Here is a 20939-nt window from a genome sequence, read left to right on the forward strand (position 1 = left end):
AAGCTGCAGTGTACATATACAGAGATACGATGATAAATGTGAAGTTACATAGCTAGGTCAGTGGAGCTAGTACAAAACCTTTGGAACAGGAAGCTGCAGTTAAATACACGGGTTTTCTTATCAATGAGAGATCAGAGCAACAGTAACAGCACAGTGTACAACACACATGTGAAAACGGCCTTATCAAGATAACAGCTGAAGAACTTATGGATTCTGTCCAGAAGTCTACTATCACCATCAGGCTTTCTAAACTCTGCTACACTGAAGCGCAAAGAGCAGAGAATGGACTGTGACTTATCACTGGATATGAACAGAAGAGTGGGCAAAGCGTTAACCTCCTTTGGGTCTGCAGGCAGATGCAGATGGGCCCCAACTCTGCTTGCAAAGGCAGCACCACCACTCCAACGCGACCCACATGAAGTCAAGGTCTGCCTCTTTTCAGCTCAGGGATCTGTCTCCGTACAACACTTCACCCCATGCACGCTTGTGAACAGGTTCTCCACGAGATTCTATAAATAGGCTAAACATTCCTAAAAACTCCATACGCACACACGCACACCAGGAAAGTTAAAATTTCCATACAGCATTCCAAAGCTTTGCTGGATTCTGTAAAAGTGATAAACAACAGCCAAAAAGAAAACACAACCCCTTGTCTTTACAACTACTTTAGGAGAACAATTGCTCTCAAAGATCGCATTCATTAACATTCTGATGAAGTTCCCTTTTAGCACTGTTTTTCGTACTTGAAAGGAACAGCTATGATCAGAGAGAGCCCTCAACTACCGACTCACTCATTTAGATTCTCTCGCTCTGATTCACCAATCACCTTCAAGAATAATTAGCAGCTTCATCTGAACGTAATGAATATACACACATGCTCACATACATACCATTCATTTCAGAAGGCAATGAGAAATCCCCCGCTTCTCAGCACACCGGCATTTTTGACCCCCCTGCACAGGAACCATCTCCTGGGCAGCACCATCACCCAATGCATTTCCAGCAGACCCTTCTCTCACCAACCACCTCAAGGTGGTCCAGGAAAACTAAGTTTCTGGGCTGTTAACTCCAAAGTCATGTTGGTGGCTGGATATTCAAAACCCCACCACTAGATATACATCAGTTGCACGTAACCTGGGTTGGAGCCGGATTTATACAAGAATATTCAGAGGAAGGAAGGAAGGGAAAAGGGAAGTTTTAACTTCTTACACACAGAAACAGGCTTCTGATGGTTTGTCTGTGGGCTTCCCCCCTCTTAATTAAAAAAAAATTAAAAATCTATACATATATAATCAAATCTGTCTTAACATAAAAGACGGCAGGACAGGGGATCCTTAAGTCTTAAGCAGTACCACAGAAACACGACACAGTATTTTCAGACTACAACTGCCAAAGCAAACATTGCCACATAAGTTAAATAAAAACCCAGAATGCTTAAAACTCACACCAAATGGCGAAAGGAGACCTCATGAAGCCATCCCTCAGTATTAACCTTAACAGCTTGCACTCCCAGGTCAACACAAAGGAAGAATACATATATATGTACAGCATATGCATAGCAGTCTTTATTTACAGGAACACCAGGGATGTCAATTTTCTTAAGTGGGGAAGGGGAATTCACAATATTTTGAAACAAAAAGAAACAAAACTCAAATGTTTCTACCATTAAGTTCTGCCTAACCACTGAGAAATATAATTTCCAGGGGGAAACCCAAAGGTTAGCTAGCCTTTTAAATGTAATCACAGCTCACCGTAACATCAAGTGACAAACAAACCTGAAGAAGAACACAAGGAAAAATCACAACAAAATACCACACGTGCAACAACAGCTCCTTTTAGGGTTAGAAATTAAATGAAATAGACTTTCTTCCTTGGGTACTGTTTTTAGACTGCCTACCGACTTCCTTCTTCTCCCTCCTGAACATGGAAAGTTTCAATTCTTATTTATTTACAAAATACAATCACGGCAGATTTTAAGTACTCTTAAAAAAGCAAATACACACTGAAAGGCAAATCTCCTCCAAAGCGGAAGAAAAACACCTGTTGCAGCCCAGTTCAGTGGAGAGCACAGCTCCACACCACGCACCACGACCTTGCCGTTCCAGTCATTTACATGGGCATATGTTGCTTTTAAGTAGTTTTTCCCTAATAATCCCCTTCCCTTGCTGCTGCATCAAATCTGCCAGACATCACCCATGGTCAAAGGCAGCACTGCCTGGAAAAATCCACACAATGCAGGGTTATCCTCTCCCTTTTAGTGTTACTGGGATCTACAAAATACACACGATCAGTAGTGGTTCTCCAAGAACCTCAAATACCACATACCTCCTAGTACAGCATCTGAAAGAAAGAGAGGAATTCTGCTGGCACCATTACCTCTGAGGTGCCAACTACGATCCAAGATGCTGTAGTGTACGCATTCTCTCGCGTGCTGGTAAACACGGGAGAGATTCATTCATTTCCCGTGGTACTGAAGTGCTTTGCAAGAATTTGAAAGGGGACCATTTTGTAAAGACTTGCATATAATTAGTTTTATTTTCATTTTTTTATTAAGAAAAAACAGACGCGCTCCCACAGACAGATGTACTTTGGGGGCGGGGGAGGGGGCAGAAGTTTAAGGTCACCTTCTGTCCTCGTGCACCCTGTTATCAAGGTTATGGTTTGGTTGATTTGATAACAAGGCTTATCCCATTTGAAAAGCCCAGAGTTTTCCCTGTCAGCCCTGGAGGGACTGCACTATCATTTGAATTCTATTTCTTGATAATGTGCTCATCATGCTAGAGAACTTCTGCAGGAAGATGAATTTTACTTTCTACGCTGACAGCTCAGTAGAGGCTCAGGGGTTTAATTGGACCTACCTGCTGCTACACATTTGACTAAGAGCATGCCCAAGAGAAAAAAAAACCTAAGCTACAGACAGGTCTATAGCTGGTTTTAGAGGTGCAAGGAAAGCAGATCACTCCCTCGCCATCAGTTCTGCAGAGACAAAGCAGCTGGCTTTCCTGTTAGGACAGCATCCCACAAATGATACCACAGAAGGCCAAAGAATGGTCATCACCAATCTCACACACATTATTTTCCACCTCTGGTACCCACACACCTCGTGCTGCTCAGGATCTCTCTGGAGCGGATGCCCCAGCACCCCAAGCCAAGGGTGCACTGCCCTGACACCAGGGCAGATGGCCAAGGCCAGCGCTGCCACCTCCAAGGGAGCACAGGGACCGCCTCAGAGAGCTGGAGAAGTTGGTCCTGTGAGTGAGCAACTCCCCGCTGCCATGACGCCACCAGACCCCAGAGGCCTGCACGGCAGGAGGGGTGAGCTGGGGAGAAGCAAAGCCCACAAACAAGATGGAACCTTAAGGTCTGACGTTAGAGATCCCAGGGCAGATCTGACATCACTCACCAGCGAGCACAGAATCCTTCACCACCGCAACTCGGGTTAATACATACAGAAGCCAGAGGAAATCTGAAGCAGGGAGAGCACCCAAAACTCAGCCCACGTTTTTACCATGGTGTGTCACGGAGAGCGGGCAAAGGCACCCAGGCTGCTCACACTCACTGAGAATTCAAGTTATTACACCAGTCAGTCCACTTGTTCGGTGCTTTCTCTCAACAACTCACTTCTTCCCCTCGTACACAAACAAAACAAAAATCAAAAGCCAAAGTCTCAGTTTGTCAATGCCCCTTTGAAAATATTAAATTTCCTGCTCTGCTTAACTTAGCTCAGACAAGGCAGGCGGTATTTGCTCAGCAAATATTGTTTGTAATAAGTTAGACAAGCAATATTTTTTGCCAGCCTATTAACACCAGAAAAATATGTACAGTCAACAAGAGATGAAGAATTTGTTCAATTACTTCAAAAATGGGAATTACAACCAAGGGATTATTATCCATTTAAACATCTCTTTTCTACAAAATGTCAAACACTAGCCATTTGCTAACAATCTCCGGAGACAGATAAAGTAACATTTTGGCAATGCAAACACAAACTCCTGGAGCCGGGATGGGGTGGGGGGGGAAGGAAAGGAATGGGAAGGGGGGGGGGGAGATGCGGGAGGAGGAAGCTCCACCATCCACAACAGTACTGGACCATCCCAACACGCTAAGAATATTTTGCAGCCAATTAAAACGCCAAACAAACATTTGACTTGCCCTAAGTGATAGTTAACACCCACCGGAGCCGGAGGGAGAGGGGGGAGCTGGGAGAGGGGGGGTGGAAAAAAGAGGGCCGGGGGGCAGCCAGGGAAAAAGTGGGGGGGAAGTTGGAAAAGGGGGGGCGAGCTGGAAAAGGGGGAGGGAGCTGGAAAAGGGGGGGAGCCAGGGGGAAAAGAAGGGGAAAGGGGGGGAGCCAGGGGAAAAGGAGAAAGGGGAAGGGGGTGGGAGCCAGGGAAAAGGCGAGGGAGCTGGGAAAAGGGGAAGGGGGGGAGCCGGGGGAAAACGGGAGGGGAACTAGGAAGAGGGGGGAGGGGCTGGGAAAAGGAAGGGAGGGGGAACTGGGAAAAGGGGAAACCGGGGGTGGGGGGAGCGGGGGGAAAGGGGGGGGTACTAGGAAAAGGGGGTGGGCTGGGAAAAGGGAGGGACGGGTGGCTGGGAAAAGAGAAAAGCAGGGTGGGAGCTGGGGGAAACGGGTGAACTAGGAAAAGGGGGGAAGGGGGCTAGGAAGAGGGGGGGGTGAAAGCTAAGGGAAAAGGGGGACTAGGAAAAGGGGGCTGGGAAAAGGGAGGGAGGGAAGGGGGACTGGGAAAAGGGGAAAGCGGGGGAGGGAGCTGGGGGAAAAGGGGGGGGGAACTAGGAAAAGGGGGGAAGGGGGCTGGGAAAAGAGAGGGGGTTGGGAAAAGGGGAGAACCTGAAAAGGGGAGGGGAGCAGGGGGAAAGTAGCCAAGCGAGGGGGCGGCGAAGGGGGGTGCAGCAAGTTGCCGTCGGGGCTGCGAGCCCCGTGGCTGTCTCGCCACCCTCCTCGCCCGCATCCCCCGTCTCCCCGCGGGCTGCCACCAGGATTAATGCCCATTAATCGCTATTTGCAAACCCCGGCAGCCTGAAAGCGACAGGCTTCCTTCTCCCATATATATATATATATATATTATTTTTTCCCCTCCACGGAGGAAAGGCGGAAAGGCACCCCCCACCCCCACCTCGTACCTCGAGCGCTTCCAGCGTGTTGAAGCTCGCTATGGCGAAGCCATCGATGAGATCCTCCTCCTGGGAGCTGGACTCGCGGCGGCGGCGGCGCGGGGGCCGCGCGGGGCGGGCGGCGGGCGGCGGGCCCCGCGGGGCGGTGCAGTGCTGCCCGCCCTTCTCCTGCCCGGGGCTCGGCTCCTTCTCCGAGCCCGACGAGGGGCTCTGGTTCCGCGGGTCGCGGGCCGCCGCCTCCCGCCGCCGCACGCGGTCCCGCTGCGACCTCGACCGCCGGCTCTGGCGGATTTTCCCATCCATCGCCGGAGACGCGGCGAAAAATATTTAATAATAATAAAAATAATTAATTTTTTTTTTAATAAGAGGCGGCGGGGGGGGGGGGAAGAGAAAAGTCGCCCCCCTCCAACTCACTCGCCCTCTCTCTCTCTCTCTCTCCGGACCACGGAGCCCCTTAGAAAAATAATAATTAAAAATATAATATATAAAAAAAATCAACAACAACAACAACAAAAATCCTGCTGTTCAGACCCTCGGATCCAGGGCGATGATAATAATCCACAGAGCAAGGCTGGGTGGCGGTGGGGCGAGCGGCACACAAAAAAATATTAAATCCACGGAATGACCTTGACAAATTTCCACCCCCCACCCCCCCCCCAAAAAAAATAAAAAAAGAGGAAAAAAAATTTTTAAAAAAAGGGCAGAGAGGGGGAAAGGAGGGGAGGGGGAAAAAGAAAAGCGGGGGGGGGAATCCGTGCGGCTCAGGACAGGTCGGATTCCCTCGGCGCGGAGCAGAGAGGCAGATCCAAGGCTCGACCCGGGTCGGGATAATCCAGGCGCGGCGCCCCCTCCCCGGGGCAGCGCCGCTCCGGGGGCGCCGCCGCGCTCGCCGCCCAACTTTGTTGCCGCGGAGCGAGCGAGACAATCCCCGGGCAGCCGCCGCCCCCCCGCGGGCGGCTCTGCGGCCCCCCCGCCGCCGCCGCCCCCCCCCGCCGCTGGCCGGATGGCGCTCGCCCCGGCCCCGGCGCGGCCCCGGCCCCCCGCAGCCGCTCAGTCGGCGCTGCCCGGATGCCGCCCCATTCTCCCCCGAGCTGGGACGCGGCGCTAGCACCGCCCGGCCGGCCGCGCATGAGCAGGGCTGCCAGCTGCGCGTCATTCCCCGGCGCAGGCCCGGCCGTGCCCCCGGCCCCCCTGCCTCCTCCTCCTCCTCCTCCTCCTCCTTCCCGCCTCGCCCGGCCTCGCCCCCCGCCCAACGCCAAAGTTTCCCCCTCCGCACCCTGCGCGGAGCGACCCGCTGGGTCCGGCCGGGCCCCGCCGGGGGACACCGGCGGCAAGGGGCGACCTGGGGCCGGGCTGGGGGTTAGAGGGTGAGCCGGGGACACGGGTGAGCTGAGGGAGAAGGGAAAGGCCGAGGGGCAGGTTGGGGGTCCAAAGGATGAGCCGAGAGACAAGTTTGGGGGGGCAACAGATGAGCCAGAGACGAGGATGAGCTGAGGGGCAAAGGATGAGCTGAGGGGCAAGTTTGGGGGGGTCAAAGGATGAGCCAGGGACAAGGATGAGCTCAGAGGCAAAGCATGAGCCAGGGACAAGGATGAGCTGAGGGGCAAGTTTCAGGGTCAAAGGATGAGCTGACGGGCAAGTTTGGGGGTCAGAGGATAAGCCAGGGACCAGGAACGAGCTGAGGGACAAGGGACAGGCTGAGGGGCAAGTTGGGGGTCAAACGATGAGCCAGGAACCAGGCATAAGCTGAGAGATATGTTGGGGGTTAAACTATGAGCTGGGGGATGAGGCACAGACTGAGGGTCCGTTTAGGGGGTCAAATAATGAGCCAGGGATCAGGAATGAGCTTGGGGGACAAATTCGGGGTTAAACAGTGAGCTGAGGGATAAAAGAGAGGCTGAGGGGCAAGTTCGGGGGACAGATAATGAGCCAGGGACCAGGAACAAGCTGGGGGGTAAGTTGGGAGTTAAACGATGAGCTGAGGGAGGGATGAGAAACAGGCTGAGGGGCAAATTGGGGGTCAGACAATGAGCCTGAGACAAGGATGAGCTGAGGGACAAGTCTGAGAGCCAAAGGATGAGCCAGGGACAAAGAATAAGCTGAGAAGTTGGGGGTTAACCAATGAGCTGAGAGAGGAGAGACAGGCTGAGGGACAAGTTGTGGGGTCAAAGGATGAGCCAGGACAAAGAATGAGGTCAGGAATAAATTTGGGGTTAAACGATGAGCTGAGGGATGAGAGACAGGCTGAGGGATGGGTTGGGGGTTGTGGACAACCTGAGGGGGACAGGAGAAGCTGAGGGACGTGAGAAGAACTGAGGGATGAGCCAGGAAGCAGCCTGGGGGTCAAGGGACAAATCAGGGGACAAGCTGGTGGTAAGGGTGTAGGGGAGCTGGTCAGCCAGAGCTGGAGGTGGGACACAGACCAACGCAAGGGAGCCAAGGGTGAAGGCCATCATGGAGATGGAGGCAGGAGACCCTTCCTATTCCCCCTGCTCCCCATCTGTGCGTCTTGATGAGCTTTCATTCAGGCTCTGCAATGCAGGAGGTGGCTGCAGTTGTCTTTGTGTTTCCCTGCTTTTTTGGGCTATGTTCACCTTGGAAGACACTTTGTCCCTTGGGCACTTCCCTGGGAAGAGGACCAGCTTGGTGGCCAGCCGAACAGTTGTGCAGTGCCCACCTCCAAGGACAGCATCAGCTGAGGGAGGTGTGCCTGGATCAGAGCATTAGCTGTCGCACGTATTGCAGTGGTAGCAGGACCTAATCCTTCTGTTATCATCTTTTATTGCATGCAGTCAGATATTACTGTGCGTTGCCATCACTCCTGGGTACTCCCTTCCGTGTGTGTGCTTGGCTTTGCTCCATTTGACTGACTTGGCTTCATTCCTTATGTCTTCAGCTGCTTTCACCTTCCCCAGGGGTACCCTCCAGTTCTGGATGTGAGAGAAGTTAGAAGGATGTTGTGAAATAAAATCTGAGGAAGTCCGCTGTGCTTCATATATATGCAGAGGAAAATCCATGAAGGAGATTCAGTGTTAGTGGGAGCCATGGAAGTAAGGAAAGCCAAAAAAGTCTCCTGTCACCTGTTCCCACTTGTGTTCCCATTCAATCATCACCAGCGGTGGAGGCTTCCTCCGGCTGGTGCCCATGGCTGTGACAAGCTGATAGCTGGGTGTCTAACATACCCATCAAAGACTACAATGCCTGCCTTTCCTTGTTGTTTGGGTTTTGTTGTTTGTTTGCATTTTTTTTAATATATTCCTGATCTAATTGTAGTAATGGAGCAGTCGAAAATTAGCCTCCTTCCACCTGACCCCAACAGAGTCTTTTAGAAGTAAGTGTTTCTGGTATCTGACAACAGCTTTCCCCAACCTTACTTAAGCAGAAGCTAAAATAAATATCATCCTTTTTAAATGGAGCACCATTTAAATTTAAGCAATTTAAAACCAAAGGTAAAAATCCCATGTGTCGTACAAAGCCTCTTAATGCCAATAGTCATTCATGCATTGCATGCCTCGATCACACTTGTATTGGTGTCATTTGTGTCCTAATAAAATCCTATAATCTTTTGCGTGCCAATTAAACAAGGAAGATAGCTAAGACTAGCTGCCTCCTTGGGTAATTACAGGCTAGTGGGGAGTCAGGCAGTTTTCTGCTGTGGGTTTTGCTGGGCTGTGTATTTCCAATGGGGTATTTTCTCTCCTGTTTCTTTAAGGGACGGTACTAAATTTTTTTAGGTGAATGGTATTTTAAAGTTCTAACTAGGATCCAGGGGGTGGTTGTTAGTGAGAGATCTGGAGTTTAGATACAGCCAGATAAATAGTGGATAAAACTTGACAACTGTTTGCTTCACCAATATTCTGAGTGTCACTTTCTAGAAAAGAGCATTTACACTGAGTTCAATAAGCTGTTTTTATATTTGTGAGCCTGCTCTTTAATTTACAAGGTAAATTCTATCTTGCTTATAAGTACATCATAAGGGTAGGCAGTCAAAAAAGATAAGCTGGGGAATCTATAACAGTTTCTCTTGGTGGCGCTCATTTCGGTTCCGTTCTGCTTTAGGTACTCCACCATTAATATGCATTTCCAGTTCTCTTTTTTTCATTCACTTCCAAATTTGCTGACCAACAAGGACAATGGAAATTGCCTGTAAAGTTCCTTTCTTTATTTCCTGTTAGCAGGGTCATCAAGATTCTCATCCCGCTTATGTGTTTACGTACAGGAGTTTAATGTCACTGTGAACGTAAACTGAAGGTGCCTTCTGGGGAAAGTTATGAATACAATTTTTTTCAATTAACTCCAGAAACTCAGCAGCACTATGATTATCCATAGTTATCCCAAGTTCGCTATATATGTATATTTTTGTTGAAAGGCACGGCAGAAGGGTCATCCAAAGGCACTGACAAAATCAAACAGCCCATGTTTGAAAGGATGCCTCTATTTGAAACAGCATCCCTGAATCAATCATGCCTTTCCTTCCACCGAGGCAATTTCACATTTTCAATAGAAGGCAGACCTACAGTGATTTTTTTTCCCCCCAGCATCAAATGGCTTTCCACACAATGATATTCATCATGTTATAACTCTAGGTGAATGATAATGGATCAGAGGGAATGAAAACAGATGGATGTTAAAACAGACAATTCCCTGCCACGAACCTGGGAGCCCTCCACTGCTGCCTAGTCCGTTCATTCAGTTCATAATTGTATTAGACATTCCAACAATAGAGAGGCCTTCTTCATTAATCCAGAATTTACTGAAAAGAAGCTTTGCAGACTATAGCTCTTTCGATGCTTAGACAACACCGGGCAAAATTTACCACAGGCTTAAATGGATAGAAATCAGCTAGATGGAAAGGAGCACAGAAAATTCCAAAAGAAGCGAAAGAGATGGGCCAGTGAGACTCAGAAGGAGCAGCAGCACTACGGGTGGACAAGAGACGCTCGATTACCTTTGCAACAGGGCTGCAGCTTAGATGAAATCAAGGGAACTTGAAGAAAAGCTTTCCTCTTGCTGAAGGACAGAAGGAGCTGGACTTACCAATATTGCGCCTGTGATTGATTTGCTTTCCCCTTCGGGCAGCCAGCCGCCAGCTCGCCACATGAGCCAGTGAATGCCAGTCCCTGCCATGTGATGGGGCACAACCTTTTTGTAACCCTGGTCTGCATCAGGTGACCGGGGCTGAGCGATACAGATCAAGTCTCTTACCAGCTGTCCTGTGAGTCAGACCCTGATTACAATATTGACATTAACATTTTAATCGCACGCGTGTCGTTGCAGATTTTAATGGCCAACTTGCTCTGCCTCTGCTTTTTGAGGATCAGCGGTTAGACCCTGATTGGTGGCTTGAGTGAGTGCACCACCAGAACAGCAGCTCCCCTCGCGTGAACGGCATTGAGCTCACCACGAGCCTGTCCCTGGACATTAACCTTGCTGGCACAGGAACACCTCACTGGAACGGGGACTTTGTTCTCAATTACTCTATTCCTGTGTCTGAGGTAGGACTGGAAGTTATGAAAAGATGAGAAAGGCGGCGCTTTTGTAGTCTCTGTAGCCTGAGGCGATGTGAAAATCTACCCAGTTCTTGTCTAACTATCCTTTTTGAATTCCCAGGGATGTTAATCAGAGCAGAGTAATCCAGAGATTTTTCCTCCATCCTGTGGAACTGGAAGCAGGGCTGCTATTACGCTTTTTCTGCCTTGTGCCATCAGAGCAAGGGCTGAAGAAACTTCTTTGCAAATGAGAATCAGGCCTTAAATCCGTGTTGTTCCTCTCTCCCCAAACATGCGCCACACACTGTTGTGAGCACTGTGAGCTGCATCTGTGAGGCCTCGCTGTGTCGAAGACTGTCATGTCCAAGATGGAAGGACAACCAAAAGGTGCGAACAAATAAACAAATGCAAAATTGCTTAAGGCAATAGACCACAGGCTTTCATCGTGGTTCTGACATGCACCAGAACATACTTCAGGATGTTAAATAAGCTGGGATTTGCGTCGCTGGGCTTAGCTGTTTTGTTGGTTTTCCCCCTGCTACCCCAATACCCTGCTAAAACAATTGGGTCTTAACCTCTCAGTACCCTCCCCACAAACATGGGCTGCCTTTATCACTTGCTTCATCATGGTCATTTGCACTGAAAATACATAATCACTGTCAGAGTACGAAGAATCATTACGAATAATTAGTTACTTCCAATATGGTAAGTCAGTCTCATAAATCTTGAATATTTGGCTTTGGTTTTGGAAAGAGATTCCTTAATGGCTATACTTGTGAGACTCTGTTAATTGATATAAAATTGTATTCAAAATTAAATTTGTTTTAACAGATCTAAATCACCCCAATAAATCAGCTTCAGCCTATCTGAGTTAAGGGCTCAAGTATGCTTCTTTTTGCCTTTGGGGAAAAAATGTGTGGTTGCAATCAACACATAGAGCGCTGGATCTGACCTTCCCCTTGTTTACTAACTGCTTCCATGTGCTGGCCTTGGGGTGAATTTGCTGGCCTGGGGGTGATTTTGCTGGCCTGGGGGTAATTTTGCTGGCCTGGGAAGACATAAAGACAGGGTGGGAGGGGCATTCCTTAACTCAGCTCTGGGGCATGAAGCTTTCCTGTTAGGTAGGGTTGTGGGGAGCGCTGTGTAATGAAGGGAATTGCCTTCTTTTAGTAGATGGAGGGATTTTTCATAAGAAATTTAAAGAGTTCATCTATCTGTAATAGCCAGATATTGATGCTTTATCTTTTTATGGGTAGTAGTAGTGTGAATGGTAGTTTCTATGATGCTCTTTTTTTCTTCAGAGAAACCATTCTTTTTGTCTGATATCATGTCTGAGAGAAGGTGATTGCTAACAACAATAGCTTAATTTTACTTGACTGTATATTAGTTCCCAAAGTTGTTTCAGGACTGGATGTTGTTATCTTTATCCTTACTTTCAACTGGGGAAAATAGAGATACGAAGACAAACCCCTAGTATTCTTCTCCCATGAAGAACATATTTTTCAGTATGTTTTTTTCCCCTCACCTATACAGTGGTGAGCATAAATGCTTCCTGAGATCCTGCAGGGTGGTAGAAACATTGGAACATTTCCCCATTTGCATCCTGTCTGCTGTTACCGTCTTATCTTAAATCTGTCTCTATCTTATTTTTTTTCCCCCACTCCCAGAGATTCTTTCATGCCTACTTCATCTCTGTAAAACTTTCCCCACTCTTCTCCTAACCGGAGCTGTCGCCTGTATTTCTGCCTGTCTGACCTCCTGTGGGTTCTGGTTGTCGAACTTGTTCCATGTGGGCAGGCTCTGACTCCTGCCTGCAGCCCTATGAAGTCTGATGCTCTCTGCCCGGAGATTTGCATGTGCGTGGGTCAGATTTCAGGAGGCTGCAGGCCTGGCAGGGTATGTGCTGCCTCTTGCTCCATGCGTGTGCAGTTTGAAAGCTGCTGGAAGTCTCTGTTGTCAGGCCCGGCAGCACAGCGATCGGTAGCTGATGTTATGTCTTGCTTGACTAGGTATGCCTAAATCCTGTTGGGTTCAGTGATCTATTTAATGGTTCTTTTACTTGCTTTTAGAATGTTGCTAGTGTATAGCTACCTTGCTTGGTATGTCATGTGGTGCATGGTACTTAAGGGTGAATAAAAGTGAAAATCTTCTCAATAAGCTTTATGAAGGTGCAGCTATCACAACTGTTGGAAATTTTCCTTGGATAGACATTGCTTCTGTTTCTACGTAGCGTAGGTTGTGCTCATTTCACTCTTAATTTTGTTAAAGTAATACATTTCATTTTAATCTCTCAGTGTATGTTATCAATCAGTTAATAGTTGAAAATAAAAAAAAATGCTTAAACCAAACAAAGCCCATCACCCACCTTGGGAAACCTGGAAATTAAGACTGTAGGTGTGCTTTCCTCTTCTAAGCTTGGAAACTAGGAGGGGAAGCTAGTGAAGTCTAACTTGGACAAGAGGTGTCTGACCATCTACAACTCCCAGAGCTCTCCTAATAAAGCCTGGCAGGGTGTGCAAATGTAACTTTAATACGTGGTCAGCTACTTATGATAAACAGGTTCTAAAAGATTTCTGCAGTGTTTTCTCTGTAATTTTTTTTTTCTTTAGAGCAATCATTGGGAAGATGTGTCGTCTTAATTGCAGTATCTGAGAGTAAGGAGTTTATTAGTACCTATGTAACATGCTAATAAAGGCTTCTCTGCACTGGGGATTTCAGTGCTCTTTGTGCCAGCAGCAGGTAAAACACAAACATAGACTAGCAAAAATCACAATGATACATAATTTATACTGGGTCAAGTTACCCCTCATGGAAAGTAGGTGAGCTGGACAAGTGCTTAACAGGGCTTCACCCTCCCTGTTGTCGATGGATGTAAGGGAGAACTTATTCCCAGAGTGGACAAGTCTTAACAGATTGGTGCACAGTTGTGTCCCCTGATGCCTCTGGGTGGTCAGACCAACTTTGCACAAACTAAATCAAGAGTGGATTCGAAGAGACTTAGGAGAATCCAGTAGTTAAAATGTTGGCTTGACTGCCTGGAATAGTTTTGTAAGGAGAAAGGTAGAACTGGAAGCTAAATAAAAGGAAACCAGGGAAGATTGAAATGGATCACTTGCTGTTAGAGTGTGTGTGCGCAATAAGGGCTGAATTATTCTTAACACACAGGACTATTTTTGCCTGTGCCTCGTACTATTGCTAATCTTTTGTTCTTCATCTGATTCACTGATTTAATTTCACTTCTGCAAAGGAAACAAGGAGCCCAAATTTATGAGGGGGCTGTGAGGGCCTTTGGAAGGGATTGTATTGAATTTCAGAAAGCGTTTCACAAGAAGGTAGCCCGCCACAATCTTGTGCTGTAGGACTTCCTTTGGAAGCATATTTTTCTCCCCCATAAGTCTTTTGAACAGTTTTATACCGCACATGTTTCAAGAGAATTAAATCAATAACAATCTGTACCTTTCTAACCTGAAATGCAAGCGCTGCACGGCAGGAGATCAAGCTATGCAATTAACTGTTGTCCTTTCAAAGGAATTCTGACAGATATTTATAGTTTACTGTATTCCATTTTCCTGCCATTGGAATATAACAGTACAACTGAATGCAGCTGACTGGAACTATGAAATAATTATAGCAATAACTATTTCCCTCTCTACTGGGGAAATCTTGTAAAGTGCTGAATGTGGGGCTGACGATGTTCTTACCCCTCAGAATGCGATCCTTATATTCGATTTATCATGCATCCCTAGGTAAGTCACCCAAGAGAGAGTTTTCATTTTCCATTACCTTCAGCTTTTCTAATGTCATGTTCTAAATCCCACGTTCAACTTGACATTGAATGAATCAACACTGTACAAATAAATACACTTTAAAAAGCTTTCTAAATTTGGGCATGGTCACTGTATGAAGTAGAAAGACTTCTCTGTAGTAAAATAAGGCATATCTTTGTGTGGGAGTCTGGAACAGTTTATTAAGAAGAAACTATGCCATATTACCAGAAGTGAATAGATTGGCATTTGACTGCTAGGCACTTTGCAAATTTCAATATAAAGGCACTTATTTTATACCCTGAGCTGTCATTGTAACTTATGTGCTCATGCTGGTGACTTAGCATAATGACAGGCCATTGTTACTAAGCTAATTAATTTTAAGCAATCTTTCCTAACAGTGTGCTTGAAAATGACATTAATTTGCTGCAAACTTGTGAGACATTGATGCATCAGGGAAGTAGTAATGCTGAGTCTTTGAGCTGCTTCTCTTGCTGGCTCAGGACGAGTCTCTTATCAGAAGATATTTTCTGTTAAGAGCTTTAGATGCTTCTTTTACTGATAGTAATAGTCTTGGCTGTTCGCTTCATGGCTGTAACCCAGCAGAAGTACAGCATCGGTTCTGCCCACCCGTCACTTTTGCCACTTAACCATTTTTCATCACATGGGTTGAAGGTCTGCAGATGGCTTCCCAGGACCTAGCAAGTCGCAAACTAGAATCGGATATAGCTGTTTCTCCCCAAAGCACCTGAGTCAAGCAGCGCGGTAGGAGTTGTGGTGTGTTTAAAAAATAAAAATGTTCAGTAAAATCTAAGTGGGTGAAGTAGCAGTGGAAATGTCTCTTCAAATCAAAGAAAGAATTGGAATTATTTTCTTGAATATGACCAGATGCCCTCCACCTTTATCCACATGGACCGGCCATGAAACTAAATGCTTCCTCCAACAAAAGAATGAGAGCAGGGAAGAGAAACTAATTTATTCTTACAGGTGGCACAGGGTCCTTGTGGCTGTTGAGTAGTACTGCATTGTGTGGCTGCCTCGGAAAGTGATGGCACCGAGTCATCCCTACATAACAGTTTGTTTTGGAGTACTCCCAACTTGTTTTAAGACTGAGTGGATAAGTGGTGGTACTGTAACAGGAGGAAAAAATCCAACAACCAGCTTCTCCCAAGTTTACATTTCCTGGGAGTGTTGTCAGAAATGTCAAGTCCACTAGAAGGAAAGAAGTTAAGGAAATGGAGGATGTCTTCTACATTAACCAGGTCTGGAAACTCCCCATCATTAAGTTTTTAACTGCAAGAGTATCTTATGCAGAATGCAGCCCTTGGGCTGCTAGACCCATTGGTGTAGTAAATCACCAGCCTGCAACCCAACCTGTGTGGTTTAGCTTCTGGAAGTCTACTTTCTTGCACAAAGAGAAGATGATTTGGGCTTCCTGCACAGTGAACTGTTGTGTACTTGAAGATCAACGCTATGGCAAAAACTCTCTCCACCTGAGAGATCTGCAATGCTACATTATTTATATGCTCTTCTCGCATTTCCCTGTGTGTTATGTAAATACTAATCAAGGTGAAACTGGACTCAGCCATGTCTTATTTCAACTTCAGTTTATTTTGGCAATATCCAAGCAGAAGTCAGTTGCTAAAGGTCTTCTAGAGGGGCTGTGGGGTATTGTAAGACTTTGTACAGGTTTAAGGCTGAGTCCCTGCATAGGTTCATAACTGCCTGTTGGAATCCCAAGAGTTGGTGCTATATTGTTCCCAAGCCTTGCACTCTCCTCTGCTTACGGCAGGAATGGAAAAATATCAAGTCCTATCCAGCGGTTGTCCAACGACTGCAGCTGATGTTCCTCATTCACAGAAATGGCAGCACATTGAATTCCATTTATTCAACCCTTTGTTAGCTTTGCATACTCTTCCCATATCCATAAGTTTTCCTCTTTGTGTTTGACTTTTCCAGTGTGTTTTTATTCCCACTTGTCTGGGAGCAGGGGGGCTCTTTGTGAGTACTTCATAGTTTTCAGTTTGGTTTGTGGTTTCAGGAGTCTGGTTTGTGTTGGTTTTATTTACTTACTTACAACATAATTATTTTTTTCACCTGATTGTAGATCTGGAAAGAGAATGTGCCTTACTGACAGCTTTGCTAACCAAAATCTGTTGTTCAGACACGGTAAAAGCTAGTGCCGTGCAAGGCTTCCTTAATGTGCATGGGTGTGCCTGCCAAGCAGGGCGGCTATTAGTTCTGTGCATGATGATGGTTTCTGTGATGAGCATGACTTTCTCTATTGGGAAATGAACTATGAACACCTACTCATTTTTCACAGGCCAAGTTACAGTGATCTTTCAGCTCTCTGAATTCCCTCCACCTCAAAAAGAAAGTCCCTGGGACCCTTTAGAGCAATGCTAATGAAAGAACTGGGGCTGAGCAGCTATTCCGTAAGCAGAAACCACCTCTATGAATTTAGCCATTTGCTTTTTGCCTGGCTGATTTCTGAGGCGCTGGATGTACTTTGTTACCCTTTTGGTTTTTTTTTTCCTACACTTGGTGTAGAGGTGTTTTTTGGATGCTGGTTGCTCAAATTTCCTTATCTGTGATTGAACCGAAGGAAGACGATTTCAAGTTGATGAAACTTCTCTTAGAGTTGTGTCTCTCTGAAAAGCTCAAAGGCACATCTAAGAGAAAACAAATTAAAGGAGGCATTACTACTCTTTCTTGGGGGAAGGAGAAAAGTATTATCAGTAGCATTGTTGCTAAAAAAGATAGGACAAATTCAGACCTTAGAAAGAAAGGAGCCTGACTCTCAAAGCATTTAGTCCTAACGTTGGACGTCAAAGGCTTTCCCGCTTTTATCTTCGGATGATCATTAAACTTAGTTTGTGCTTTCTAACCTAAGAGTTCCTCAGTGATACTTATCGGCTCTAAGAGTTATGCCTGGGATTTTTCTTCCTTCCGCCTGTAGTTCTGGGGATGTTCTTGACTTGGTCTAGTGGGGGGAAAGAAAGGGTGCTTAGTGGAGCTTTTGACTCTCAAAGTAGCAAGACAAGGCCTGTAACAAACTTGTAATAGAGCGGTGCCCTGGAGGGGACAGGGCCCTGGATGAAATGGGAGCTGTAGGATCTGTCTCATTAAGCCACTGTCCCAGCTGTCTTCCTCCTCTAGGATGACCGTGGAGAATTCATGCCAGTGCGTTAACTTCTCCCTGTTCATCAGGTATGTGTCGGTATATGAAGATGACTTTAGTCCAGCTCCAATTTTCCTGATGTTATTTCACAGCATACACAGCTGTGTTTTGTCGTCTTCAAAAAAAAAAAAGAAAAATAATAATCCCTTTTTCCTCAATGAAGAGCTCTTTATGTTCTGAGGTTTGGTCACTGTGGTCAAAACAATGAAAAGTTTTCCTTAAAGTCAAGATTTCTGATGCAGGAGGACAGAAAGAATGCTATCAGACAGTCATTGTAAGCTTCAGAGCTATGCAGGTACTTGGAAGCATAATCCATCAGGTACTCTGATCTACAAGTCTGGCGGAAATCTTGCAGCCGTCAGCATGACATTACTCCCAGTCACATCAAGTGTGTTGAATACCTAATAGGTGTTTTGAATGGAGGAGTTAAATTGGCTTCCAAAAAAAATCGCCTCAGAAATAGAGGATCTATGTACATCTTGGATGTTAAGGTGTGGTTTCAGTCCACTTTGATAAATCACTGACACCTTGGGGGTTTGGTTCTCTTTTCCTGAAGCTGCCATTTTAACTTGCACTTAGCCAGCCGTTAAACAACGCTGTGTTCTTCTGAAGCAAGCAAAATGTGTTGGCAGGTGACTAAGATCAGAAGAAAAACTAGTTAGGTGTTTTTTTTTTTGGTGGTTGTGGCTTTCAGTTCAGAGTGAAGGCAGGCCTTTAAAAGCGTGTAATGACAATGCTGTAGGGTGAGTGTAGGTCTGCTCAGCTCTGATTAACTTTGCTTACACATAAAGTTCAAAGTAAACTGCCACATGGTCAGCAAAATGAACTTAACCCTTCAGTCATCCTGAACACTAAAAAAGACATGTCATGATCTGGATCCCTTGAGAACGGGGTGCGAGGGATGTTGATAACGTTTCCTCAAAGCAGAAAAGAATGCAGTCAGAAACCGCCGGGTGCAGCTCTCATTAAGAGGCAGAGCTGCTCAGCTTGAGAAGCTGTCCCTGGAAAACAAATTGGGGGAAAAAACATGTGCATGAAAAAGGTGATTCTCTAATAAGCAGAAGTAATATAGAAAAGCATAATGTTGGAGAAGGTACGTGAAAAGCTTCAGCTGTGCTGCTGCTGGCTGGGTTTGCTGCTGTCTTACACTCTGTTTTATGGGTGCAGACTTGGATTCCAAGTGTCCCCTGTACATCAGTCATTTACTTGCCTCAGCTGTCTCTTTTTACCCCCTGTTTGGATTGTCAGTTCAGTTGGGAGCTGCTTTAGGGGACAGCAGGACTGAGCGCTGCAACTTGTTTGTAAGGACTTGTTTTATGCTTTGCGAGAGCAGCTGGATAGAAGGTATAAATTACTATAAATTACCAGTCTATGCCAAAAGGTGTTTGCATAAATTATTGGAGAGCCCCCTTGAACTTGTTGAGCAGTGCTCCCACTAGTGTTAAGAGGTCACTTAACCCTCTGTGCGGCCCTGCTGCAGAACCCAGTCATGCATCGCGGAATTAAATGAGTCCCACCATTTTGATTCTAAGCATTGCCCAGAACTGATGCAAAGTGACATCTGACAGCAGAGGCAAAGCAGTGACAGTGCTCCGAGACACTAATAATAGCTGTAGAGCTAGAGCAGTTTTCCTTTCTCCTTATTTTTTATTAGATTTTCCCCTCTTTGATGAGGAAATGTTGTCATCCCTGGCACAGTTTATCCTTGGAAACCACCTTTGCTGAGCCATTTAATCACAAGGCTGGCTGCACAGTGGAGTCAACGCATTAGGAATGCTCCCACCATAATCTCCTTAAAGAACAGCTGATACTTCATTGAGAACTTTGCAAAAAAACCATTCCTCTTGGATGATCCCTGCCAGAAGTTAGGAGCAGCGAGGGGTACTCGTGGGGGGGAGAGGCTGAATGGTTTCTGGAGCAGCATGGCAGAAAAGCCTCCTAGAAAGGCAGACTGCAAATTCTGTGCAGACTCCTCTCTTTCTCTTCCCACCTCCCCTCCATTTCCTTTGTTACTAAGGAGATTTACATTGAAACAAGCTCTGCAGGAATCCTCACGTTCCCAGCAAGGGAATCTTAATATTTCTACTCCTCCATAATTAGTAAAGGAGAGAAGATAATAGAAAAGGTTCCTGTGAGGGGTTCTTGGGGCAAATTGCAGTAAAAAGGGAAAAGTGATGAGTAGCCCTCTAAACCTCAGTTGTGTGATTGTGGTCGGTTTGATGGGAAGCCAGAGGTAATCTCTGGGTCAGCAGCAGTCACTAGGACAGAAGGAGATCAGTCCTTTTGTGGGTGGTTTTTTTTAATATTTTTGCTTTGAGTTCTGCTGTAGCTGTTGGTTCCTGCACCGCTGCTTGTTTCGCTAGGATATTGCAGTACTGTACTGAAAAAAGCTGTAAGACCCTCAAGACTGAATGAGTGATGCTTGGATTTATTCAGGTAGTCAGGCGTTTTTAAACATACCTCCATGGACAGGGAAAAGAAGGGGCAGTGATTTTTTTTTTGAGTGTTGGATTTACAGAAAGGAATAGGTGCCTAAGGAGGAACTTGAGGAAGAATTTAGGGACCTAAATCCAAAAGGATAATCCTCGCTGCTCCTGCCTACCTCTGTAAGCGGCTGAGTATCACCACCAAGAGGGTTCCTTAGGTACTTAAAGCTCTTCTCTGTATGTCTAGAATTATCCAAGTCTTGTTGATGCTGAACTGTTCAAATCTGATCTCTCTCCTAAGCCCTGTCAAGATTAACAAACCAGGCTTTCTCCTGGCTGCCTCCTGAGAGGCCCCGCTGATAGCACAGACAGAGCATGCCTACAGCGTGCCTCTGCACCAACAAAATACAGAGACAGCTGCTATTTACATTCCAAAGCAGAGGAAGAGTCGGGGATATCCTGCTGCTATAAAATATCACTGAATATTAAACGATAAGAGAGGAGCTGTTGCACGAGTAGTGGGGTTTTGATGAATCTCCTGTGCGCTCCTCCACTGCAGCAGTTTTGGCAGCTTTTCCCTATTCCCTATAATTTTTCCTCTGCAGTATCCTTAGCTCTCCCATCTCCCCTGCATCCCTGCTACCGCTTCCCTCTACCTCTGACACCTTTATGCGTATCTCCCTGATGTTCCAGGCTCTGTCCCGTCCTGCCTAGGTTTATCCATGTCATGTCTTCTGCTTTCTTTCGTGTCCTCTGTTTGACCCCCTGCTGGGACGGAAGCGGCTCGTGGTGTGCCAAGCAGATAGGCATCGTGCGTGTGTCTATTGGAGAAGTTCTGCAAGAAAGTGAGTGTGGAGTGATTTTTTCAATGCTCTCTGCCTGAGTCCATGTGGCAACGTAAGACCTTGGCTTTCTCAATAATTGAGAAGTCTAGTTTTGATGCAAGGCA

General features: G+C 46.4%; 1 protein-coding gene and 1 long non-coding RNA gene across 23 annotated transcripts in view; one reads left to right on the top strand and one right to left on the bottom strand.

The window, feature by feature from the left end:
• FBRSL1 (fibrosin like 1) overlaps positions 1 to 5791 on the bottom strand; it is a 539160-nt gene extending 533369 nt beyond the window's left edge. For 12 of the 22 annotated variants that reach the window (XM_054082228.1, XM_054082222.1, XM_054082220.1 and 9 more), the window contains exon 1: positions 5140 to 5789. In XM_054082228.1, the coding sequence (XP_053938203.1) occupies positions 5140 to 5433 (294 nt within the window). In that variant the 5' untranslated portion in view covers positions 5434 to 5789. Of the gene's footprint in view, positions 1 to 5139 lie in introns of all 22 variants that reach the window. The other 10 variants (XM_054082227.1, XM_054082219.1, XM_054082231.1 and 7 more) reach the window with 3 other exon arrangements.
• Positions 5792 to 7711: 1920 nt separating this feature from the next.
• The window catches only part of LOC128853919 (uncharacterized), a 188313-nt gene continuing 175085 nt past the window's right edge, over positions 7712 to 20939 (top strand). The window contains exons 1-3 of the long non-coding RNA XR_008452747.1: positions 7712 to 7834; positions 8404 to 8461; positions 9717 to 11006. This is a non-coding gene — a long non-coding RNA (uncharacterized LOC128853919). The remainder of the gene's footprint in view (positions 7835 to 8403; positions 8462 to 9716; positions 11007 to 20939) is intronic.

Source organism: Cuculus canorus, chromosome 17 (assembly GCF_017976375.1).
Source record: "Cuculus canorus isolate bCucCan1 chromosome 17, bCucCan1.pri, whole genome shotgun sequence".
Classification (NCBI taxonomy): Eukaryota; Metazoa; Chordata; class Aves; order Cuculiformes; family Cuculidae; genus Cuculus; species Cuculus canorus.